This window comes from Triplophysa rosa, linkage group LG5 (genome assembly GCF_024868665.1).
Source record: "Triplophysa rosa linkage group LG5, Trosa_1v2, whole genome shotgun sequence".
NCBI classification, from domain to species: domain Eukaryota; kingdom Metazoa; phylum Chordata; class Actinopteri; order Cypriniformes; family Nemacheilidae; genus Triplophysa; species Triplophysa rosa.
In genome coordinates, this window is record NC_079894.1 from 25,909,082 (window position 1) to 25,936,035 (window position 26,954).

General features: G+C 38.9%; 3 protein-coding genes across 6 annotated transcripts in view; 2 read left to right on the forward strand and 1 right to left on the reverse strand.

Moving 5' to 3' along the window:
- Positions 1-975: 975 nt before the first annotated feature.
- Positions 976-8,929, reverse strand: napgb (N-ethylmaleimide-sensitive factor attachment protein, gamma b). Its single transcript, XM_057334245.1, has 12 exons — positions 8,760-8,929; positions 8,318-8,385; positions 8,119-8,203; positions 7,803-7,820; positions 6,703-6,733; positions 6,517-6,626; positions 5,605-5,671; positions 5,419-5,489; positions 5,051-5,129; positions 4,885-4,964; positions 4,676-4,805; positions 976-2,437 (listed from the first exon to the last, which is right to left on the reverse strand). The coding sequence occupies exons 1-12, from the start codon at positions 8,813-8,815 to the stop codon at positions 2,297-2,299; spliced, it is 936 nt and encodes a 311-aa protein (XP_057190228.1). The 5' UTR covers positions 8,816-8,929; the 3' UTR covers positions 976-2,296.
- A 208-nt stretch (positions 8,930-9,137) lies between these two features.
- rab12 (RAB12, member RAS oncogene family) lies at positions 9,138-17,439 on the forward strand. The gene is made up of 7 exons (XM_057334246.1): positions 9,138-9,812; positions 9,911-10,139; positions 11,615-11,675; positions 13,514-13,652; positions 13,735-13,824; positions 14,595-14,699; positions 15,022-17,439. Exons 2-7 carry the CDS (start codon positions 9,935-9,937, stop codon positions 15,127-15,129), a joined length of 708 nt encoding a protein of 235 aa, XP_057190229.1. The 5' UTR covers positions 9,138-9,812; positions 9,911-9,934; the 3' UTR covers positions 15,130-17,439.
- A 1,844-nt stretch (positions 17,440-19,283) lies between these two features.
- Positions 19,284-26,954, forward strand: part of LOC130554525 (microtubule cross-linking factor 1) — a 67,046-nt gene continuing 59,375 nt past the window's right edge. The window contains exon 1 of one of the 4 annotated variants that reach the window (XM_057334240.1): positions 19,284-20,467. In XM_057334240.1, coding sequence (XP_057190223.1) covers positions 19,727-20,467 — 741 coding nt within the window. In that variant the 5' untranslated portion in view covers positions 19,284-19,726. The remainder of the gene's footprint in view (positions 20,468-26,954) is intronic. The other 3 variants (XM_057334242.1, XM_057334243.1, XM_057334244.1) reach the window with 3 other exon arrangements.

Genomic DNA, 26,954 nt, shown 5'->3' on the forward strand with positions numbered 1-26,954 from the left:
ATTCTCCACATTGCTCCTTTAATGCTGGTGTTTATGTACTGTATGTGCTCAATAAAAGATTGCTGTTCATTTAACTCAAAACATTTACTGAATGCTGATTTATTGTGTTATTTGTGAAAAGTACTTTCTTGATGTTAGAATATTTTCTTGTGCGCAGAGACAGCTACAGGCAAGTTATTTGTGTTCTGATTTTCCAGAGAAGTGCAGGACTGTCTGTTTAGCCAGTTTAAAGCCTATTTATAACAGAAAACCATATTTAATGACAGTGTAATTCAGGAGTTTCTGAAACCTGTTCAGTCATTTGTAGGCTGATTCATCGTGGCTTTTTTCTGGAACTTCTCGTGGGTTTTTGTGAAAAAATTACACTCAGAACCAGGCTTTTTAAAAAGAGATTTCATAATTCCAGTTCTGGGGAATGATTGTGTGCAAATGGAAAGAATGCTCTTTAAAACTTTATGTTACTCATAAATGGAAAATCTCTATTCTCAAAAGCCATTAGAAAATCCAGTGGAAGCTCATGGCTTGAAAATGATCGCTCTGTTCCAGGTTTTCAGTTTGCTGAGTCTTTCAGCACAATGTTACATGTTTATATTGAGAACATTGATGTCACTTTGTGCCGTTTATGTTTAGGCTTAAAGTGATAGCTCACCCAAAAATAAAAATCTGTCATCACTTACTCACCCTCTTGTCATTTAGACCTGTATGACTTTCTTTCTTCCGCAGAACACAAAGGAAGATATTTTGAAGAATGTTGTTAACTGGCTATTCACTTGCATTGGTTTTGTCCACACAATAGAAGTGAATGGGGGCCAGTGCTGTTCGGTTACCAACTTTATTCAAAATATCTTCTTTTGTGTTCTGCGGAAGGAAGAAAGCATAAAGGTTTGAAATGTGTGAGTAAATTACAGAATTTTTATTTTTGGGTGAACTATCACTTTAAAGAAATGCATCAGAAACAACAAACACAATGCGTTCATCTGTTCATATGTTTATTTGATCTTTCAAATCCTGCCCTGAATTACTTGACATAATAGGTTGAAAATGGTGTTTCCCTCTTTGAAGTCGAGAAATGTGTTCATTTTTAATTCATCTGTGTTGGATTAAACACAAGGCGTATGACACTAGATTCAACAAACAGGAAATAGTTTTAATAGCAGACGATGACAAAACAGTGTATCGTGATTTATTCAAGATTCTTTTCTTCCGTCTGATGGTGTGTTTGGAAACTGAGCATTGTACGTCACCCAGAACAACTACATTACATTTCGACACACAGAATAAATTAATGTACAATGATGGACAATTAAATATTCTTTTACAAATTGTATAAATGATCGGACATCACTCGACATCACAGACTGTGCACAAATAAAAATAAACCATAAAGCCAGTATGTACACACAACTACACCTTTCATATCAGAGTAAAACAGTAAAACATCTCATTATCTCTCATAACAAATTCAACATACTGTATATACATTAAACAGCTCTAGTGCTTTTCATTTATTGTTTAAGACTAAAGAGAAACGGTACTGCAGTCTTGATGGACATAACATTTGGTTGATTTGGAGCGGCACGATTTGTTTTTATTTGACAATTTTGTAGGGATGCAACAATATCAAAATCTCACTGTACGATAATACCTCGGTATAAAGTCCATGGTGCAATATTTATTGCGACATTTAAAATGACAAATCATCCTCTTTTCTTTATCCTCTAATCATAACTGTTGCTTAGAGGTATGAGTTATAGTATGAGATGGCCAAATCATGACCTAAAAATCCCTGTTATATAATAAAATAATTGCACCAGATCTATAATTTTTTCTAACATTCTCTATGTTAGGCCGTGAAGACCTATCGTTTCACACAGTCAGGTGACCACGATAATATTGGGACAATTTTGCTATTGCGATAACACGATATCGTTAATATTGTTACATCCCTTCTATTTTGCAGTTTGGTGCAGCTTGTGGTTTCAGAAATAACACTGTTAAAAGTGCACTCAGTATTTTTGTGGGTTGACCCGCTCCATGCAAATATAATATCATATATAATTGTTTATACATAATTTTTAACAGACTTTAAAAGTACTACTGATTTTCTTAAAACAATGAGGGAAAAAATGACCAAATGCACCTTGTCATGGAAGTCCACAACTTCATTTCATTTGTAAACACACAGAACACACCGGAACAGAATTCATCATAACCAGGATTTGATTCCACATTGGATAAAAAGAGAAAACACTTATATGTCCATTTACACACACACAAACACACGCACGTTGTTCCATTAACACAAACCTCCCTCATAATCCTCCTCCTCCTCGGCTGGTGGTGGCGCTGTGCTCCCTCCTTGAGGAGCTGCAGGAGTTTTCTTCTTCTTTCCTCCACCTCCTCCCGGGACCTTTAGAGAGATGGCCAACTTGGCGTACTGTACAAAAAGAGGTACTGTTGTCAATGACTGCAACAAACGATTACAAATGCAAAGCAACAGGCATTTTTGCAGGTGTTTAGTTTTTTTTATAAAATGTTGACACACAAAAGAAGATATTTTGAAGAATGTTGATAAACAAACAAGTCTGGACTAGACATGTAAAATTGCTAAAATTATAGTGTCGGAACAAAAGATGCATTCTATCTAAAAGCGAATGCTCACCCAGACCTGCCTGAAACGCCTCGTGTAACCACAGCCCCACAAATCCACGTTAGTTTGTGGTATGATTTGATTAAGACCGCCCAAATGTATACCAAGTAAGGTGGGTGTACCTGTCAGTACAATTGCTTTGGGACCTGATGTTTCAAATATGGTAGGAGACGTTACATTTCCGTCACACGCTTGCAGTATTCGACCAATCACTACGCACTGGTGAACTGGCCAATCATAGCACACCTCGCTTTTCAGAGCGATGAGCTTTGTTAAAACTCCACGCGTTTCAGAGAGGCGGGGCAAAGAGGAGATACAAATATTTTTGAACCTTAAATCGTGTATACACGTTGCATTACATCTAAAACAGACGATAATACTCGTTTTAGCCGTGTCATATCACCCCTTTAAATAAAGACTAAAGCTGTGTCCGAATTTTCCCCCTATTTCCTATATAGTGCACTATATCGGGTGTCCGCCATTTGTAGTGTTGTCTGAAGGCACTCACTTAATCCTTGGTGTTTCGAGTCAGATCCGTGGGCGTGGCTTGTTGGTTTTGACTAAATCTTTGGTGTTTCAAGTCTTACGAAACCTTTACCCTAACCCACACCCTAACCCTAACCTTACTCTAACTATCTAAACTACCTATGATTGTTAAAATTGACGAAAAAACACGTTTGGGTGATCACGTCTGACTCGAAACACCAAGGATTTAGTGAGTGCCGTTGTCTGAACTCTCGGTGCGTTCCAAATGGGATATATCGTCCTCCGAACAGCCCTTCGGGAAGGGGGCACCACACAAAACGTCGCTCCAAATAATGAGAAAATGACGTTGTTTTTATTCCTCATTTTTCCAAGTGATTTTGAACGGACTCATTAAGAGATGGAATTGCGATCCTTCTAGAGTTTACACATCAGGAGCTTTACTCGTTGAAAGGAGTAGGGCATAGGGATGATCACTTCTGAATGGAAAGCAGGGTCTGAGTGAACAACTCCCCTACATTCGTTCACTACTTTTACCCACAATGCACTCTGATTTTGAGTGTACATCTGATGTACACTCACTCACTATTTCCCGTGATACAGCGTGAATCAACCGCTTGATTAGAATCACCTGGATTGCCACAAATGTTTCAGACAGAGGGTTTCAAAGTGACAACATAAATAAGCGGTACTGCACATACGCGCGTTCGTGGACAGCCCTTAACTTCCGGTACACATTTACAAACAATAGCGTGCCTGTAGATTATTTCTGATAACAATCAAAAGAAACCGAAAAGAAGCGTTACTTGGCTTATCGACGCTCTTATATTTTGAATTTAGACTGCAATACTCAACCGCTAGATGTCAATGTACCATACGGTTTCTTCAAATGCGACCAAACTACAGGACCCGTTCAACAAATTGTTTATTTAATACAATTATAATACAATAAAATAATAATAGAAATTAATATTAACATAAATAAAATCGAATATAAATAGTTATATCATTGGACACTAGCCAAACACAGACCGGAAGTTAACTGCAGTCCAGGCCCGCACGTCCGATGAAACGTTCTATAGAATTGTGTTTGTTCTTGTTGACAGTTATTTACTACCTTTTAAAAAGAAACAGATTAAATGAATGTTATAGACAGTAGTGTTTTATTTTAAATATGTTAAATAATTGTATTAAACGTTATGGTAAATAAACGTTATGGTAAATAAATGTGATATTAGTTGTTTTGTTCTCTTAATTATAAACTATTACAATAAACGTGACAAATAAGATGAAAATAAACTTTTGATACATTACAATCTATAAAGCCATGCAGGTGTAATATAAGCATTATGACGAATGTCCGCGACAGTACCGTCAGATATGATACAAGAATGTGTATATAACCCAGTGACTGAAATCGTTCATTCACTTCTTCCCCATTTAGTGGACTATTTAGCGTTCGCTGTATAGTGAATGAATGAACGAGTGAGCGAATTCAGACGCAGCTTACATCTATTGAGTTCTGAAAGGTGTGCCACTCACATCATTGTCCATGTACTTGAGTAAAGGCAAGTTACACACACGGTTCACCCCATCCTCATCCTGCTCATCAAAGGCTGCCAGTAATGTCTCCATAGCAACGCAGTCCTCGCTCCCACTGAACCCTGGGAGACTGAAGAAACAATATGATTGTGAATATTATACAAGCATTTATGAATGAATAAATGAACGATTGAGTTACTAAGTTGTACCTGTAACTTTCTCTGACACACTTATCTGCTGCTACGAAATCTCCTCTGTGTAGATGCACCAGAACTTGAGCGATGGTTTTCTGCACATAATAATAAACCAGCGGTGACAATGACCTGGATCATATGTGTATCTGAGAAAAACTAAATGTGATATATGAATGTGCACCTTAAAGCAGGTGGGATAGTTCTCAATCTCCTTGTACATGTTCTTCTCCTTCTGAATGGACATGGCAGCTTCATCCAACCTGTGGACGGCAAAACAAACACGTGCCGTAACTGCTAAACTGCTTCTGTTGTGTTTCGCAGAATAGAAAAGATATGAGTTTGAAATGAAATAAGGGGTTAAGGGCACCTAACGAAAGTTTTACGTTAAAATGGATTGGGGCTCAATTTGTAGAACATTGTCATGGATTCGATACCTGGGAAACACAAATACTGATAACAAAGTGTATAGCTTGAATGCACGGCAAGTTGCTTTGGATAAACGTGTCCGGTTAATGCATACATGTAAATGATTGATGTTTTATTATGCACCTGCGCAGTCGAACCAGAAGCCTGGAGGCTTTACCCAGAAGCTCTGCAGCCTCCCGGAGACGGTCTTCATTCTGCACATACACGACAAACAAACAGCGTTTCAAATGGGTTGTTATGCATGAATGTCAATTAAAAAAACATATAGTTTAAGCAATAAATCGATGAATTATGTTTGTGTTTCTCCACCTCAAACACCGAAGCAGCTTTCTTGTACAAATCCACAGCTTTCTCCAGATCCACCGACTCGATGAGTCTGATGAACAGAGCTAGTCAACACAGATGCTTTTTCCCAATGAAAACAATTATTGTATCCTTAAGTATGCTATAAGCATGCTTCTTTTAAACAGAAAGTAAGAAAGTACAGTATATCTATACTTTTCTATATGCAATTTAAACAAATTACACTTTTATGTAAATTACATGCAAAGTCAATGCAAAGACTTGAATAGACGCAAACTCGCAGCAGGCGATGCGAATGACGCGAATCAGGGGGCTTCCACGCGAGTTGAAAAATTTCAACTCGTGCGAGATATTCGCGTGAAGAGCTCATTGACACCTGCTGTTTGACGGGTCCGGACGCACGAAGACACTCCCCGTCGCGTTGGTGTGAACACAGCATTATACTCAGTCTTTTGATGGAGATGTACTTAAAATTATAATGAAGTATTCTAAGTATACTTGGCTTGTAGTTGTGCTTGATCTTTTGAGTAGCAGAACACTACAGAAAACTTTTGTTTTACACACTGTCCTATGAATTTACATGATACAAGTCTAGTAATAAGTCAACTATGGGGTGGAATAGCTTCAAGTACACTTAAAGGTAGTTTTGAGTATGGAAATGAATGCCTGAATAGAAACATACAGTATAAGTATACTTAAAGTCCAAATATAAAATATAAATAGAATGATGTTAAATTCACTTTCTTGTAGTATAAAAACAACTAAACTAGTCTACTGACAACTTCAAAGTGTACTCTCATAAACTAAAAACGTGCTACAAGTACTAGTTAACTAAGAGATGCTCTTGTTTTAGATCATGACAAACACATTTCAATAAAGTACATGTTTCAGTTGTTTGTCTGTAATGTTTATACTCACTTTCCTGCCCTGTCTAATGCTATCCCTGCAGTTCCAGACGTCCCGTTCTCTACATACATCACACTGGCCTTCTCTATCAGCTGAATGGCTTCCGGCATTCTCTTCATGTCCTTGAAAAGCACAAGAGTCACACGCTCACTCGCTCTATAACGTTCACGGGACTCATTACTGTATGTATAAACTCACCTTTAACATCATGCCTGCTTGTTCATACGCCCTGAGAACAACAACAGCACAAAAAAAGAAGTCAGCAGATATATAGCATGTCTCATTTTAAAAAATCAAGAGATAACTATAGATCATTAATAAAATATAAACGGTTAGGCTCGGTTTTACAGACAATTAAGGCTTTGCTTAAGCCAGGACTATAGTTAAATTACGATATTTAAAGGAGCTGTATGTAATAATTTTACTGTATCAAATCAAAACAATACCTTAATATGTTCGTAGACATTTAGGAAACATGCCAAGTTCATATGTAATGCTATAGCCAGTTATTCCACTCTGAAATGTGCGTTCCATGCCGGAATGTCTTTTTTTGTTTTGGTCCGTGTGACCCCGCCCACTGACGATTTACCCACTAGTGTATTTCGACAACTGGGTTGCCAGTTGGCGACAATCACAGCATATTGCAGCAAACAAACGAGCTGGGTTAGAGCAGATTCCACCCTTTCCGGTACTATTACGTTGCAAACTTAGAAAGAATTACTATATTATTTTACAACCTACGAGGAGTAGTATACAATTTTCTTACGGTTATTTAAACGAGACAGCAATATGGCCCGTAAATGGCTCCGGAGGACGCAACCTCTGAAACGAGCTGCTGATTGAGTTATATTTGCAAACAACAAAACAACTGCAAACGTATAAATGATGAGTGTAAATGTTGATGCTTTCCATTACACTCCTGTAAGTGTCTGGCAACTCCTGTGAGCCTTGAGTCTGGGGAGGGCGGGAGAAACCCTTGCCAATATTTTGAATTTGGGCTGCGATACCAATCTCAACAGCTAGGTGTCAATGTTACATACGGCTCCTTTAAGTCGCTTTTAATAAAATGCCTTAGATAAAGTCATTACTGGTGTGCATCTTGAGACAAAACAATAGCAATGACATATTTTATGATAAGTTATTTTCAGTTAAGACAGCTCAAACTTTTATTTTAGTGTGGGACTATTTTTAAGCCTTGTCTGTGAAACCGGCCATTAGTGTTATACAGTTAACTAAATAGATTGTATACTACAGACAGGTTTCTCTGTAGTAGGTAATATTAACTAATAGTCACTTACTTGGCTGCATGAAAGAGTCTGTGAAATGTAGTTAAGTAAATATAGGTGTTAAATGTGAGAATACGACCAAATCTTTCCCCGTTTGATTCCCATTGACTTTCATTAAGACATTTCTCAAAATATCTTCTTTTGTATTCCCAGAATTTTTTTTAGAATTAAATGAGGGTGAGTAAATCATGACCGAAATTTTATTTTTGGGTTAACTGTCACTTTAATAGCTGTAGTGCACAACATGTCTGCCTTGTGGTTTGACTGCTAACAGAAGTTTCTTGGTGAAGTGTTGTTGTGACAAGATGCAGATGCAGATGAAGGATACGTTTTGTTTTCTGTGTGATATTCCGCCTCTTTGAGATACGCATCCTTTGCTTGCTCGAACTGCTTGGCATTTTTAAAAGCCACCGCTGATTTAACAAAAACAGACATTGTGTAGAGAACAGTAATTCAGTGTATACCTCAAATATCACAGTTTTCTTTATCGAAAGGACATCATCTCGTACTGTAAAAAATATCATCACCTGCTTTTGCCATCTCTGATGCTGCTCCATCATAGTCTGGTTTCCACTTGGTCATGCTGGTCTTTAGACTGTCAGAAAAAAATAATTTCATAAAGATTCTTAAAGAACACTCCCCCCCCTCCCCCATCATCATATAACCGCAGGATGATTTATTTCATAATTCTTATGATCAGCATCAGCACCACTGCAGCGGTCGTCAAGGTAACCTCCAGCACGATTACGCAATCAGTGTATCATTCTAATGATGGAGCAACACAACGACTCCGCGTCTCTTATATTTCCTTCTCTTCACATACACCCGTTACATGTGCTCAAGATAAACCACATCCCGTTAGCCAGCAGTGTTATTGACACCGACAGCACAGCTAGCAGGCCATCATAACTCCAGTGTGTCTGTGTTAACGTGCATGAGAACAGATTCGGTTTATTTCTATTCTCTCACCATTTCTCCGCTTTGGTGATGTGATCGTGCGCCTCGTTGATCTTCTGTGCGGCCATGGCTCACGGTTCAGCGGATGAAGAGGATGATGATGGTGGACCGTTACGTGGATTATCCTGATGCTTCTTAAGACCTCATCCACGTCACGGTGTTTTTCTACGGGAGCCCGAGTGGGATGCTGCAATGCACCATTCACACACACACACGCGCGCACACACACGCACACACGCACGCACGCACGCACGCACGCACACACACACACACACACACACATTATACTCTTTTATTTATATTATGGATGTTTATAATGCTACATTAACATTTGCATCATGTATTCACATAATTACTTATTCATGCATATTAATTATATGTATTTATTCGATGTAGGTTTCTTTATTATTTAGTCAAGAACACGTTTTTGAAATGCCAAACGCAACATTATTTATTTTTCCTTTTTGCATTATAAGTACAAACATGAACAAGGAACACATTCAACTCAAATACGGTAGCACTGACGTAAAAAGTGAAATAAGAGATTTACTTAAATAGAGATGTATAGGCTATTCAATTTGAACCAGATTTTAAGTAAACTCTTAAAGCAACAAAAATCTGGTATGTTTTATTGTTGTTGTGTATAAATCAGAGTTTTACATGCAATACTAGTAAAGCTGGCAACATTCAAGCTAACTGATCGTTTTCATAATAGGAAATGTATATATATATACTTTTGTGGGGCTAAATATAAAATGAAAACAGCCCAGAAATGATTATTTATATTACAATAAATAAAATAGATACATAAACAGCTTTTCGAAGTTTCTTCGAGTCGACAGTGTCGAAACACTTAGAAATGGAGGAATTAACAGGATACATTTCATTAATAATTGTATTCGTAATTTTAAAGTAGACTTAAATAATCTTATTAGAATAGAAGATGAATCTTCAAATTTGATCCCAAAGGGAATTCTGGCGCTTCCTTCGGAATGCGTCTGAACAGGAAGTCGCGCCGGTGACGTCACCTCCGCTCTCGTATTCCCAGCGCAGGACAACAACTGAGTGAGGAGATTAAAACTTAACCAAACTCAGCCGAAAAGCAGCTGTAAAGTTACTAAAAGTTTCTTTGCGCGTGTTTAACACCCTCGGGCGTGTGTCAGATGTGGACGGGCTGTTAGCGGCGGATGGATTCGGGATACGGTGTCCAGCGGAGGGCCGGCGGCGGCTCACCCGCTGTGGGAGCGTCGCAGCGCCGCAGGAAGATGCCACCCAGAGCCGCTGATTTCAAACTGCAGGTGATCATTATCGGCTCCCGCGGCGTGGGGAAGACCAGCCTGATGGAGAGGTTCACGGACGACACCTTCTGCGAGGCGTGCAAGTCAACTGTGGGTAAGAAATAAAGTTGCCTGAAGCTGTCGGTCTGAACAGACTAACTTACCAGTTTAATTGTTTATCATCTTTCTGCTTAGCTGTTATGCATTGACAGTACGTACAATTCATCAAGAAATCACAGTTTAGTATAGATAAGCACTAAAACATTTATAATTAACTATATAACAATTAGTAAACAGTATAGATAATATTTGACAAGTAATCAAGTAGCCGTTTTTGTATTACCATAATTTTAATACAAATTTAATTCTAAAACTATATGTTTAGACAAATGATGAGATGATAGTAAATTTGTGATTACTATATAGATTTACTGTAAATAAAGGTGAAACTGTGGGTACCATAGTAAAACCATGGTTATTTTTTTTAAGAGTAGTTAATCATTCACCCAAAACGAACAAATTCTGTCATCATTTATTCACCCTCATGTGAATAAATCTTTCTTCAGTGAAACACAAAAGAAGATATTTTGAGAAATGTCTCAGTGGTTTTGTGTTCTTATCATGGAAGTCAAATGTGGGTGTGGTTTGATTATCAACATTGTTCAAAATATCGTCTATTGTGTTCTGCTGAAGAACGTCACATATGTTTGAAATGACATGAGGGGGAGTACATGATCATATCATTTTCATTCATGGGTGAACTGTCTCTTTAAACCATAGAGCTAGTTGTTATGTAAACAGTGGCAAGATTCAATTTCAGATTTGCAATGTTGTATTGTGAGTTCTTGTTCAAATAAACAACAGTATTGAAGCATATTTGTAGTAAACAAGAGATGTTAACCCGTACATTCATACTGGATGCATGTGTGGGATGCATGTGAAAACTGATATGGTGATATTATTGCTCATGACCGGCTTTAAGGTCAGGTTAGTTGCAGTCTAACCCAGTGTCCCAGAATAACCAGACACAGCTGCTGTGACATGCTTGGTTTTATGCTTTGTCACGATTGTGAAAGTTATTAGCTTTAGTTTGCCTTGGATATTACTTAATGTTATTTAAAGACAGAATTTGTTTGCTCCACAACAATTTTACTCATGATGCTAAAATAATAAACCACAAGTGGATGTGCATCACTGTGTTTTTTTTACCACAATTCATGTTTTGTGAACATCCCGAAGAGGTGTTTTTCATTAACAGCTTTTATTAACATTTTATGAAAATATTTTTTTATGAATGTATACAAAGCCGTTTTTAGTCCTGAAGTTTTTACAGGCCTGTACAAAATAGCTTTTACAACCTTTATAAGCTTATATATTCTGTAAAGAATGACATTACCATAAACACAATAAACAACTCTTCCGTCAAGCAATACACACAGTTCATTACACACAGTAAACTTTGAGGCTTTTAAGATGAAACTGCAGTTATTGAGCTGTGTGTTGTCTTTTAAACAACAAGCAGACCTTGTGTCTTTCATTCTCATGTTTTCCGCTTGCTTATTTTTATCTGTCTTGTTTGTGTTGTTAAAGGTGTGGATTTTAAAATCAAAACGGTAGAGCTGAGAGGAAAAAAGATCCGGCTCCAGATCTGGTAAGTAAAGAGGAAATGACATTGACTCAGAGCAGCATGTCACTTCCTGTGTCTCAGAGGCACATGAGATGAACACGCTCAGCAGAAGTCAGATGTTACAGAGCAGACGTTTACATGTCGTCTTCCATCCGTGGCTGAGATTCATTCTGCGCTTGTGTTGTGTACAGTTAACCATTGGTAACACTTAAACAGGTTTAGAGGTCTCTCTAACATATAGCCTATATTCCCCATCTGTTCTGTTTGGTTCTATTGTCTTATTTTAAACACTTCTGTTCTTGTTTGGCTTGGATTTAATTTATTCGATTCGGTTTGGTTATTTTATATGTTTTAATTCTGTGTGATTCTACGGTGTTATGTTCTTTTTGCTAAGTTCTATTCTTTTTCTATTCTATTTGTTTTTGTTCTGTAGAGTTCTGTTCAGTTCTTTTCGACTCCATTCTATACAATTCTATTCTGTGGTCCTGTTTTATTCTATTCTATTTGTTTCTGTTCATGTTGTATTCTATTATATGGTTATGTTACATACAGTTCTATTTAATTTGGTTCTGTCCAGTGCGGTTCTATTCTAAAGTAGTGTAAACTAGGCTCAAATCTCGAACTATCACCCACATTATCATTATTTTTCCATATGACCCCTTTGAACTGGCTTGTCTTACACCGCATGTCTGCAGATGTTTCGTCTGTAACACGCGTCTACTCACATCCAGCTACCCAGCGTGCTCGGCTATGTCACTGTCCATCTTAACTGCTCATTGACCGACTTTCTTTGTGACGTCACATCCTGTTTTGGAAAAATGCAGCCAGACTAGGGTAAATAAGGTACAGTAAAAATAAAGAATTACATACAGTGATATTCAGAAAAAATCTTTGACTTGTTTCCGGAAATAACAAGCTCTCCTAAAAGACAAATTGGGAATTTGATTTTTGATTTCTACTGTTTTCTCTCTTTGTGTTTTTATAATATTTGGTTTAAATGCATTAACATGCCATCCCGTAAAACACCTTTACTTTTTCTTCACAGATCCCTTTTACTTTTTTTAACCCCCTGGTCTGCAACAATGTGTCACTTCAGATTTTGTCTTGTCGAATACTCTTTCATTTGTGTCTGATTATAGAAGTAAAAACTTCATTTGAAAATCATTTCATTCTTCATTTCCATAGCAAATCAAGCCTCAAACATTGTGTGCTTGCTTCCTCACAAACCCTTTGGTTGTGCGTGTGTCTACAACACTGATCTTTAATTGCCATTTACTGTGGGGTCCAAAAGTCTGAGACCACTAATACAAATGCTTCTGTTTTGTGTTTAAATCTTCTTGTAATACGTTTTTTTTCACAAATAATTTTTTATGACTAAAAAGTGTCACTGAAACATTAACAATTTAAGAATGTCATAGTACTTGGCTGTGATGTGAGGATGTGAGAGAATCCTGTGCTTCAACAGAAGCGAGAAAATAAGCCTTTTGTACAAAGTAGATCATAAATGTCACACATTTGCTTCGATTCGATTTATGATCTATAAATAGATTGCAGTCTTAAATATATAATTCATTTTACATTATAGCAATCACTTATTTTAATTATTTTGTGTCAGAATACCCTTCTGTTTTTTTTTTGTAATTTAAACTACATTTGAGTCCCATCATTCTAAAGTGGTCTCAGACTCTGGACCCCACTGTAGTTTAGCTCTTTTGTCTTTTTGTCCAGTTAATATCTGAATAAATGCTAATCTAAGTGCCGGTTTTCTGTATCATTTCACTTTTGTGTTTGCACTCAAGGTGTCTTAAAAACAATACAAATTACACACATGATATATGACAGTAATACTAATACATTTTCAGGGACACAGCGGGTCAGGAGAGGTTTAACAGCATCACTTCAGCGTATTACCGTGGTGCAAAAGGCATCGTTCTGGTCTATGACATCACCAAACAGGAAACCTATGATGACCTGCCCAAATGGATGAAAATGATCGACAAGGTCCTCGAAATGACAGATTATTGATGTTGTGCTGTGAAGCGGATTATTCTTTATGTACGGTGGTTCTTGTGTTTCTGTGCAGTATGCTTCAGAGGATGCTGAACTCTTATTGGTTGGAAACAAGTTGGACTGTGAATCTGATCGCATCATCTCACGACAGCAAGCTGAGAGGGTGAGAATCAGAAAGTTAAAGGTTCTGTCATTTATTCATCCTCATGTCGTTCAAAATGAGTCTCAGTGGTTTTGTGTTCATACAATAGAAGTCACTAGGGTTCAATGTTGTTTGGTTACCACCTTTCTTCGAAATATCTTCTTTCGTGTTGTGCAGAAGAAATAAAGGCATACAGGTTTGGGGTGACATGAAGATAAGTAAATTATGAAAGAATTTTCATTTTTGGGTGAGCTAGTGAATTCATATAATTTCCGTCTACATAAAATAATGGGAAAGATGAGAGCGATAGTTTGAAATTCATTTTACAACCTGACAATTTTTTTAATTCTGCATGTAACACTCAACAAATGCTTGCACACAGTACTGTGCAAAAGTCTTGGGCAAGTTAGTATTTTTACCCCCAAAAATGGTTTTAAAACAGTTAGTCTTGGAAACATTGCCAAAGTTCTTCTGGATTTAGTCAGTCTCAGTTTTTTCTCTTTCTTCATGTAATAATTATAGACACGACTCGATGATGGTGGGGCTCTGGCTGTTGTCACAGTTCTTGTGCATACAATAATCTCACTGGATTATTACAAATAATGGCAAAAGGAATGTTTGGAAATGTAAACTAAATATTTCCTACCGACACACTACAGCAAAAGATGTAAATAACTGGCTTTAAACCATTTTGGGGGGTAAAAATACTAACATGGCTAAGACTTTTACACAGTACTGTATATTTTTCAAAAACATGAATATTTGAACATTACATTTTTGCCTATTGTTAGTTTGCTTCACGGATATCGGGAATGCGTTTCTGTGAAGCGAGTGCCAAGGATAACTTCAACGTGGATGAGATCTTTCTGAAACTAGTGGATGACATTTTGAGTAAGGTGAGTGTGAGTCCATAACGTTATTACACAGTTTTGTATAAACACTGCAAGATAAGTGCCATTTGTTACCCATAAGTCTTTTAAATGGAAAAGTCATGTTCTTTTGACTTGTTTTAAACAATGTAATATAATACTTTTTGTCCTAAAGATCCAGACCTACTTTGTGATTATTCTAGCCCAGGAGCATCGAAATGTCACAATAAAGCTTGCTGTTTGGAACAACCTTTGTCTACATCAGACAGTCTCTGTATTATAGCACTAAACAACCTAGTGTCGTGATTCTTTTACACTTCCTAAATACTCTTTTTTTTTTTTTCCACAGATGCCACTTGAAGTCCCCATCAGAGAGCTGTCCAACAGTGTCCTGTCCCTTCAGCCCGAACCCGATATTCCACCAGAGTTTCCTCCTCCTCGCATGCGCTGCTGTTGAGAATCCCGACACCTCCTTCACGTTCATAACCCAACACGCACTGTTACAGCCTTCCGCCACCAGAGAGCGAAACGCTCATGACGAGAGACTCCAACTCATATGGAGCGAGACGAAAGCCAAGCATATAATCATCTCGCGCGGTAAATAAACGGTAGATTGTGTCATGTATTCTATATTTTGGTACTTCTAGATGTCAGCATGGAACGTGGTATCATCACATGCACACATTGATTCCCGATGGCCCATACTTGCACTACCTCATTTCTGGGAAGCACAGGAGTGCATTTTTCCGACACGTGCCTTTCCCTGTCGGAGACCACCGCAGACGTGTCACAGACACGGATGATTGGAACACTTATCAGATCTCATTTGCATATGATTTAATTAGAGACGGGAAACACAAAAGCATTGCTATTTGATGACGGATACTCCACCCTATTCATCTTCATCTTATTAAGATTTCCTCACTAATACCAGATCAATAAATCAAGCGCTGATCGTCAGCTCTTTTGAAAAGCAAAATGGGTATCATTTCATGCCAAGTGTATCCATAGTGGTTCATTTTCCTTATTTTGAATCACCAGCGTGGTCGTGTTGACGTCTTTATGCATTACATTCAATCAGTGTTATTGTTTTTGAGCGGATGACTTGTTTTTGTGCATGTGTGTTTTGCACTACAATCCGTTCGTAGGTAGTTTACGAACAGCTGAACGTTAATGAAAAGCCTGTGCACATAGATTAATGTTATCATTTGCCATCTGTAGTTCCAGAGCTTGTTGCTTAGTAATACTATTGATGCTGTTTGACTTTAGTAGAATGAAAAAGAGTGCTTTACTGGGTTTCCAAGTCGTTGGAACGTGGAACTGAACTGCTCACTTCGAAAGGGCTATTCTCCACGGAGAGCATGATGAAGGATAAAAAGGACATTTGAGAGAATTGTTTTGATACTGTTTCAGTGTTACTAACTAAAGTACAACACTCATTAGTTAACATCATCATGCCTTAGTGTTACTGAAGAACCACTGACTCTGTTACATTTACATTACTGCTGCAGACGTTGAGTTATGTGGATTGGCTGCAGAGATGAAGGACTGCAGTTATGGGATAGGTATAGAATTTGATTGGTTGACAGATGTGGCTTCTGTGAGTTTGTGGGAATATTTTGCAGCTTTTAATGGAACCGTTGTAGAAAATGAGGAGTGTTGACAGTGTCACTGTGCCTCGACAAAAAAAGACATTGTGTTTCATATTGGGATAATCTCACATGACATGAGTCGGTCATATTTCACTCCAAAATAAATAAATAAAAATTACATTTTATTTAGATATTCATTATTTTTGCACATTTTGTTCGTGAGATTTGTGCTAATTGTGATTAAATTAGTGTCGCAGCAAAAATAGTTTCTATAGTCATAATAAATATTTTTTCTGTTAATTTGAGGGTGAAATATGAGTGAGGTTCATTTTAATACAAACAAACTGAAGTGTGGTGTGTGTGTTTATGCTGTGTTTCAGTATGTGCCTGTCAGAAACCAGTGTTATACTAAACAACAACAACAACAAATATGTCCGCGTCTGTTTTTTGTATTTGAGGGATTAATATCTGAGTATTACTGATATTAAAATCTGATTTTTCTTTTCTTTGTTATTCTAAAATAGCCCAGTTGCTCCTACGTTGAATTGAACTACTTTTATTTGTCAGATTTTTCTTCTAACTGTAAGGCTTAAAATGTTTTTTTTTTACAGTATTATGGAACGTGTACTAACCTCACAATGTTCATGTTTGAAGGCTTGTGCCATTTTAGAACTTTGTAAGATACTCTGACAAAACAGTCTGTTTCACCAAGTGCTATTTGCTTTCTCAGCACAATTGGCAGATTTTTACTTTATAAAGCTTTAACCTTTTTTGCAACAAAATAATTTAAACAGACCTTTTGTCTTTTTAGTTTCTTGTTTATGTAGTCAGTAGAGAAACTGTTAATTTTTTCTTCTGTTCTTCTGAAATTATTCATTCAATCCAGCTTTCACTTTACAACTCTGTAGGGTTTCCTTAGTCTAGCAAAACATGTTGCCATTATGAATTTTTATTTTGTACAGAATAGTCTTTTATCTCGACTCCCTCGGCCGACTTCGGTATTAACATTGCAAAAACAAAAAGATCAAATGGATCCTGATAGCATTGCGGAGTTTGTACTAATAAGTTGATGTTTAGGTCTTTGAAACAGTTTGGCATGTTTAAACAGTTTTGTGTATTTATAACTTGTGGCATTCTTAAACTAATGACGTGCAAATAAAGATCTATATTTATTACACAGATCTGTGGTGCTTTGCTTATCTGTTTACATAAACTTTACCTGACTTTTTAGAGTCCATTTTTGTATTACAGGATGTTTTGTATGTGCACTGCTTTATTTAACAGAATGATGGCGCTATTGGATAATCATTAAAGAGAACTGCGATATAAAATGAGCATATTACCAAATTATGTAATTATTACACTATTTAATCCTATTTTATTTTTTATCTTATGTCTTTAAAAAGCAAACATATTTAAATATAAATAATGCTTTTCTTGATTACCTGCCAATTCTGCCACTTTGATGCTGCATACAGATCGACACCCTCCCCCACATTTTAAGAAAAAATGCATTTATTCTATATTTTTTATTCTTAAGCGCAGAATCACAATATTGATAGTGTTCGTTTATTAAAAATGAGAATTGTTCTGTTTACATTCAGTTTTTTTCATTTTGGACAGATGTGGGGCAGGTATCCCGACTTGACTGCAAATACAAATGTAAATGTTTTTTCTAAAAACTATGCAAAAAAATCTACAAGCAAGTATTTTAAAACTGTAGACCAGAAATAACCGTAACGTTCCAGTTTTCTGTTTCTGCAGGAATTCATATAAGCGCGTGTACGCTAATAGCCTATCCCATGAGGCCACGCGGGCGCCGAGCAGTGACCAAATTCTGAAATGTTAACGCTATTTGTACACGACATGGTAATAAAAACATTCAGTGCTTTACTAAAAATATTCGGGCCTGGCTGTAACCCCATCGCCGCCCTGGGTGAACGTATGTAAGTTACGGGTCACGTGACGTGACACAGTGAGACCATGGTGCAGGTAGTGTTTCTTCGGGAACAGGTGTGAACTTTCCTCAAAATCTTGAAAATATGGTGTTCGGCCACATAAACGTTTCACAAAGTTGTTAATAGTGATCTCGAGATTTTGGGAAGTGACAATTGATGCAATGAATGCCAGGTCTAAGAAGCTGATTTCACTGATTTCTATCTGCAGCAAGTTATTAGAAAGCTAATTGGTAGACATTTAATCATCTATTTAAGAGAAATTGTTTGGTGTGCTACTGCGTTGGCACTTTGTTTTTAATGTTTAGTGTATGCCGCCATCTTGATCCAACCAAATTGACTTAAAGTCCCCGTGACCCGGAAGTTGCAGTTGTTTTTACTTCCGTATTCTGACACATTTCCGTGCGAAAAGTAAATTCAAAGGAGAAAATTATTGGGCGTGGCTTGCGTTTTTCACTGCGAATTGATTGGATGTGTAAAAACAACTATGGCATTGATTTTGAAATGAAACTGGCAGCAGACTGACAGTTGAAGGGAGGAGTTAACGGATGCTCCGGCCAAGCCGTCTAGTTTACGCCATTTGAGATGGATAGTCATTTCAGGGCGGAAGTGCATTTTAAGATTTTAACTGAAGATTATGAGGGTACATGAATTTTAAAAAGAAAATGATCCACATTGATGAGCTATTTACTATAAACGCTGCAATATTTCATGAAAAAATAAGAATTGTCATTGTTATTTTCACTGGGACTTTAAACTACACACGACTACTGCATGGACGGTCGAAAATTAACCATGGTTTTACTACAGACATGTTTACTATTGTTAATCCAGACTTCATTTTATTAAGATCGATTCATTTAAAGTCGCAAGCAAAGAACTCGAAAACGTAGAATAATGTATTTGTATTGTAATTCAGATGCTTTTGATTTCATTTCTCTGCTTCCCCGTGTATTTGTAGCTAATGTGTTTAAAATTTTATGATTTACGTTGTACTTGTTTTACATTTGGCGTAAAACTGACGCGTCGTCGCGTCCCTTCGGTCCACGCGTACTCAAGCGTGCCTACCGTTACCGTAGAGCGAGGAGGGGCGTGGGCGCGTTCCCTATCTGTGTGTAGAAAAACAAGCGCATGCGCTTCACTAGACCCGAGACGGCGGCGGTCAGAGCGCAGCGGCTGCAGATTTTTCCCGTCAGATGGGGGAGGAGAGGCGGTCAGGAGGCAGAAGGGACAGCGGGAGATGGGAACATTCTAATCCAACGGGATGTGGACTCATGGATTGAATTAACGCACAAAATCACGGAGATTCTCGCCTGACAACACAACATCCACCGTATTCCGCCTGAAAGCGCAGCTCGGCAATGGCTGTTGGGAAGTGAATTACGGGTGCGCATCCATCTGGAGTGATGCGCGCTACCGGACCCATCCGTCAGAGTTGTTGTCTCTCCGGGCTCAGGGTTCGTTATCGGTACCGTCGTTCTCCTCTCGCCGGTGCGGAGCTCATATAATGGAGAGCCCCAATGGCTCCGACACCAAACCGCAGAGCCATCATCCTCATCCTCAGGTGGAAAAGAAGAGGTTAAACCGCGCACCGTCCCCTGCCAGACCCGTTCTAAAGGATGTCCACTCCCGGTCGGCCAAGCAAATCGTGCCAAAATCACCCAAATTCAGCAAGCAGCACGCGACCGCGGCGTCGGTAACGTCTCAAAGCCGCGTCCCGAGACGCGCCGCCCCGGGCGCGAAGGACAAACCAGCACCTGCCAAAAGCAACATCAAGCCCTCGGCAGCAAAAAAGGCAGTTAAGGTCACTCAACATGCAGCATCCGAACCGAAACCGGCCTGCAAGGTGGACACCGCTCCGCAGATCGCCAAAAGCAAAGGAAGGCTGGCTCCGCTTTCTCACGGCGCCGCCGGGTCCCCGATACGCGTCCCCACCGGGCGGGTTTGCCAGACGGACAGCAGCTCGGATTTGTCCGATTGTCCGTCCGAGCCGCTGTCCGACGACCAGAGACTCGTTCAGGCCGCCAGTAGCGATGCGGAGTCGGCCAGCGGCTCGGGGTCGAGCGAGCGCGCGGAACAGGTGGCAGGGGTGCGGATGTGCACGGCGGCCGCGGGGATGTGTCAGGCTTCACCTGTGTCAGGTAAAACCGCGAAATCAGCACAACTCAAAGCGGAAGGGAAGGACATGATCCACGAGGACTTGTCAAGGGAAATCGAAGAGCTCCGTTCGGAAAATGACTACCTCAAGGTGAGTCGATGCTTTCTATGTAAACAAGTAAATAATAAAATACTGAAGATCATCGTCAGAGTATTAGTATTTGCATGCATTGTGTTACAGTGTTAAGAACATGACATTATAATTGTAAATGGATGGCATCAGGTGTTAAACCATGGTATTTCAATATATACACGCCAATTTATTCGGTTTATTAGTATTTTTATGTAAGGAAACGTGTAGATGTTCTACTCAAGGATTATTGGCTTACCTGCTGTGATTGTGATTTGTTTGCATTATTGCATGAACACTCCTTTTCTTGTTCATTTATAATTATGCATTTGCAGACTTTTTAAAAAGTGATTTACAGTGCATTCAATCTTATACCATTTTTGTTTGTTCCCTGGGGATCGAACCCCAGACCTTTGTGCTGCTGATGCAATGCTCTTTTAAATAAGCGACAGAATTTACACTTCAAAATAATAATATTTGTCTAACTTTAGCATAATATCTCTCATACTTTCATACTTTATTTGTCAGATAAAGATGTTGGAGTGCTGTCACAAACAGGATTGTTGTGAGTTTGTCTGTATTGGGCTGTATTCCCTGAAGGCGATGTTAATCTCTTAAAGAAGATGTGCATGAAATGGTTTCATCTGCACACGAGACGTCAACAAACACAAACACCTCATGCAAACCGTGTGTGATTGTTTATCTCTCTTATTTCTGTCTCACTCTGTATTTTTCTACCTGACTTTTTGTTTGTGTCTGTGTTTCTCTCTTGCTCTGTTTCTGCCTCTTGTTGGCTATTTCTCACTAACCATGTCCCTCCCTCTCTCTCTCTTTCTCTCTCTCTCTCTCTCTCTCTCTCTCTCTCTCTTTCTCTCTCTCTCTCTCTCTCTCTCGCTCTCTCTCTCTCTCTGTTTCTTTCTCGCTTTTACTAAGTATCTCTCACTCCTCGCACAGTTTTTTGCTGTGTCTTTCTTTCATTCGTTCGTTCTGTCTGTCTGTGTTTTTCTCTATCGCTCTGTCGTTCTTTCTTTCTCTCTCTCTGTCTGTCGTTCTCTCTCTCTCTCTCTCTCTCTCTCTCTCTCTCTCTCTCTCTCTCTCCTCTCTCTCTCTCTTCTCCTCTCTCCTTCTCTGTCTTTCTTTCTTCTCTCTCTCTCTCTCTCTTCTGCTCGTTCTTCTTCCTTCTCCTCGTCTCTGTCGTTCTCTCTCTCTCTGTCTGTCCTTCTCTCTCTCTCTGTCTGTCGTCTTTCTTTCTCTCTCTTGTCTGTCGTGCTTCTCTCCTCTCCTGTCTGTCTTCTTGTCTTTCTTCTCTCTCTGTCTGTCGTTTCTTCTCTCCTCTCTCTCTGTCTTGTCGTTCTCTCTCTCTCTCTGTCTGTCTTCTCGTTCTCTCTTCCTGTCTCTCTCTACTGTCGTTCTTTCTCTCATCTCGTCTCTCGTTCTTTCTTCTTCTTTTTTCGCTTCTCTCTTCTTCTTTCTTCTATTCTTTCTTCTTTCTTTCCTCTTTCTTCTTCTTTCTTCTCTTTCTTTCTTTCTTTCTCTTCTGTCTTTTTCTCCTTTCTGTCTGTCGTCTCTTCTCCTCTCTCTGTCTGTCATTCTCTCTCTCTCTTCCTTCTCATCTCTCGCTGCCTCATTCATTTCTGTCTCTCTCTCTGTCTGTCGTTCTCTCTCTCTCTCTCTGTCTGTCGTTCTTTCTTTCTTTCTCTCTCTGTCTGTCGTTCTTTCTCTCTCTCTCTCTGTCTGTCGTTCTCTCTCTCTCTCCGTCTGTCGTTCTCTCTCTCTCTGTCTCTCTCTAGCTGTCGTTCTTTCTCTCTCTCTGTCTCTCGTTCTTTCTTTCTTTCTTTCTTTCTTTCTTTCTTTCTTTCTTTCTTTCTTTCTTTCTTTCTCTCTGTCTGTCGTTCTTTCTCTCTCTCTCTCTCTCTCTCTCTCTCTCTCTGTCTGTCGTTCTCTCTCTCTCTGTCTGTCGTTCTCTCTCTCTCTCTCTCTCTCACTTCCGGTGTGACTGTTGAGGGCGAGCGTGTGGAGCGTGAGTGCGGGTGTTTTTTGTTGTGAGTAGCTTTTTTCTTTTTCTTTTCTTTCCTCTGACGTTTCTTCTTAGTGCTGGTTGTTTAGTGTGTTTTTCGCCGAGTGCTACCCGTTTGTATCGGGAGCATGTCGGTCCCGCGAGCACAGGGTCTGGGCTCACTGACCCGGCGTCACGGAGTGAAAGTGGCGTCGGCAGTCAGTGTGGAGAAATGTTGCTTGGCTGTGGGTGTTGTTGTAGGACATGAAAGTATCTTGTCTGCATCTAGGATGAATAACGCTACGGTTATCTTCCTCTGCACTGTTGAAAAGGCTAATGAAGTGGTAGAGACAGGGATCGTTGTGGACGATCTGTTTATCCCTGTACTTCCGCTCTCTACACCCTCAAAGAAAGTTACATTATCTAATGTACCACCGTTTCTTAGTGACGATATATTAGTCAAAGCTTTATCTCGTTATGGTAAACTGGTATCTCCCGTTAAAAAGATCCCGATCGGGTGCGGATCGCCATTATTAAAACATGTGGTTTCCTTTAGGCGTTTCGTGTACATGGTAATGGATGATGATACTGATTTAGATGTGTCTTTACATTTTCGTGTTGATGAGTACGATTATATTGTTTATGTAACGACTGACAAGATGAAATGTTTTAATTGTGGACAGGCTGGTCATTTAGTCCGTGTTTGTCCCGCAAAAAATTTGAACAACTCGTCAGCTGACGACGACGCTGTCAGAGGCGGTGCTGTGGGTCATGATGAACCCAGAGAAGCAGGACCGCCATCGGTTCCTAGCGAAGTGTCGCATACAGTGAATAATCAAATTGATGAGGACTTACATGTGGTTGTAGAAGCTGGTGATATTGTGTGTGCGTCTGAAAATAACTTATCCAGTGTAGAAAACCTGAATAAACTGGTGGAGGTAACGGGTATTGAACCAGATGATGATACACAAATGGAGATGGGGGAGCCTGGTTTTAAAATCCCGTTAAAGAGAAAGAGTGCAGACACGGCTTCAAGTAGGCATGCAAAAAAAGCAGACATAACTGAGTTCAGTGATAAAGATGAAACAGAAAGTGAGGATGAATTGTCTGACTCAAGCGTCAGTCTTTCTCAGAGTGATTTTAATGGTCGTCATTATGAGGTCGAGGACATAAAACTGTTCCTCAGAGCCACAAAAAATAAGAGAGGGGTTCGCATTAATGAATATTTTCCTGACACAAGGCAGTTTGTTGAGAAAACCAAGTGTTACATGATGGAGGGTTGTTTTACAAACAAAGAGATTTATCGACTGAAAAAGATAGTAAGGAAACTCATCTCTGAGTTTAGTAATGAGGACAGTGAGAAAGCCTAATTTCATGTATTTATATAAGATGGGTTTTTTGGGCAATGTTTTTTCTTTTTTCTTTATTTTTTTTTTCTTAAGCATGGTTGAAGTTAATATTGCTACCCTGAATATGAATGGGGCTAGAAAAATGCACAAACGAGCTCAATTATTTGAAGTTATTCGCCAGAAGAAAATTGATGTTACGCTGTTACAAGAGACTCATAGTGATCTTAGTAATGCTGCTGATTGGGCAGTAGAATGGAATGGGGTTGCTGTTCTGAGTCATTGTACCTCGCTTAGCGGTGGGGTTGCTATTTTATTCGCTAGGAGTTTTACCCCACATTCTTATCAAGTTGAAGAGGTTGTTAAAGGAAGACTTTTGAAAATAAGAGCCTCTTTTGAAAATATCACTTTTGTTTTTATTTGTGTTTATATACCAACTTCAGCTGTGGAAAGAATGTTATTTTTAAATACTTTGTGCTCTGTTTTGCAGAATGTCAGTGTTGATGAGTATTTATTTTTGGGTGGTGATTTTAACTGCACAGAGTCCAATTTAGACCGAAATCATATTGAACCTCATTCACCATCACGTCAACGTCTTGTCCAACTATTAAAAACACATGATTTAAATGATATGTGGAGACGGCTTAATGGAGAGCATAAACAATATACATGGACTCATGTCCGTGAAAATGTGATCTCAATGGCAAGATTGGATAGGTTTTATGTATTTAAGCATCATAGCAGTATTGTTAAGAGATGTTTTATTACTCCATCATGCCTGTCAGATCATAGTATGGTACAGTGCTCTGTTTTTTTAAATTCTGTTAAGCCAAGGAGTGCTTACTGGCATTTAAATACCAGCTTATTAGGTGACAAATGTTTTAAAGAAAGTTTTAAGCGTTTTTGGAATGTGTTTAAAACTACAAAGAAGTCTTTTAGAAACTTGCAACAATGGTGGGATTTTGGTAAAGCCCAAATAAAGCAATTTTGTCAACAATATTCTCAGAATGTCACTAGAGAGACAACCCTGACTTTAAATGCCTTAGAGACTGAAATTTTAAAGCTGCAAGAATTGGTTCACTTGCCTGGAGATCAAAGTGGTGTGGAATCTTGTTTAAAAGACAAGAAAACTCAACTCGCTGACCTATTAGGGGTAAAAACACAGGGTGCTCTGGTCAGGTCACGGTTTTTAGATTTAAATGAAATGGATGTGCCTTCAAAGTTTTTTTTTAGTTTGGAAAGAAAAAGCGGACAAAATAAAACCATTCATGCTCTACGGTCCGATTCTAATACATTATTGACTGACCCCATGGATATTCGCAAGAGAGCAGTTACTTTTTATGAATCTCTCTATAAAGATGAACTGGGTTCTGATTATAGGAACGAGAGTGATTTTTTTGAAAATCTTCCTCAAGTGTCAAAAGAAGGCAATCGGAAGATTTCAGGTGGTTTGACTAAAGGGGAATTGGATGAAGCCCTTCAAGGTATGGAGTGTGGTAAAGTACCAGGGATTGATGGTTTGCCAGTAGACTTTTATAAGTCTTTGTGGTCTGAAATTGGGGAGGATTTGCTGGAGGTGCTGAATGACAGTCTAGCCGGTGGGCTTCTGCCGTTGAGCTGCCGTAGAGCAGTCCTCACGCTCTTACCCAAAAAAGGTGATCTGACAGACATCAAGTGCTGGCGGCCAGTCTCCCTTCTGTGTAGTGATTACAAACTTCTTTCTAAAATTTTAGCCAATCGTTTAGCAAAAGTTGTGGATCAGGTCATCCATCCTGACCAGACATATTGTGTACCCGGGAGGTCAATTTTTGACAATGTTTCCTTGATCAGAGATCTTCTTCATGTCTCTAAGGTTTTAAATTTAGATTGTGGTTTTATATCACTAGATCAAGAAAAAGCTTTTGACCGTGTTGAGCATGTCTATTTATGGAGAGTACTGGAAGCCTTTGGTTTTTGTAAAGGTTTTATAGATCAGGTAAAAGTTCTTTATAGTGACGTTCAGAGCATTCTCAAGGTGAACGGTGGTTTATGTGCTCCTTTTGGAGCTTGTAGAGGCATTAGACAGGGGTGTTCACTCTCTGGTATGCTTTATTCTTTAGCTATAGAACCATTACTACAACAATTAAGAATGAAACTCCATGGCATATCTTTGCCAAAGGTTAATGGTATTTTTTCACTATCAGCGTATGCTGATGATTTAATAATCATGATCAGTAAGCAAAGTGATATACTAGCTTTATTAGAATTACTTGGGGAGTTTAAAAATTTATCTTCCGCTAAAATTAATTGGAATAAAAGTAATGCATTGTTAGTAGGAAGTTGGGATAGTGGGAAACCAAAACTGCCTACTGGTTTATGTTGGGGAAAAGAGGGTTTTAAATATTTGGGGGTGTTCTTAGGTGATGAGACAGTAGTACAGAAAAATTGGGAAGGAGTCATTGAAATGGTCAAAGGGCGTTTGGAAAAATGGAAGCATTTGATTCCAAAACTGTCATATAGAGGGCGTGTTTTAATTATTAATAATTTGGTGGCGTCTTCCTTGTGGCACAAGTTTGCCTGTGTAGATCCTCCATTGCAGCTGCTGGCAAAAATCCAAGCTATCCTTGTGGACTTTTTTTGGGATAAACTACATTGGGTTCCACAAAGTGTATTGTTTTTGCCCAAGGAGGAAGGTGGTCAAGGACTTATCCATCTTCAGAGCAGAATTGCAGCCTTTCGATTGCAGTTTCTGCAAAGACTGTTGGCTGGACCTACAAACTTTAGTTGGCGTGCTGTTGCATGTTTGATTTTACAGAGTCTTGCTGGTCTGGGGCTAGATAAGACACTTTTTTTGATGGACCCTCTAAAGTTGGATACCTCAACACTGCCAAGGTTTTATAAGAACATTTTTAAAGTCTGGAGTCTTTTTGGAGTCCAACGACCAGAATTTTTTCTTTCTCTTTACTGGTTACTAGAGGAACCTTTAATCTGTGGCTCTCGGATGGATTTAACAACCCTTTTTTCTTCCCCTGGACTTAGTAGGTTGCTGATTGCACGCAACTTAACTACTCTGAGTCAGCTACTGGACACTGTGGGGCCAGACTTCAAGAATGCAGCAGCATTGGCTGAGCGATTGGGAATCAGGTCCATTCGTCTGGCTTCCCAGCTGCTCGTGAAATGGAACGCT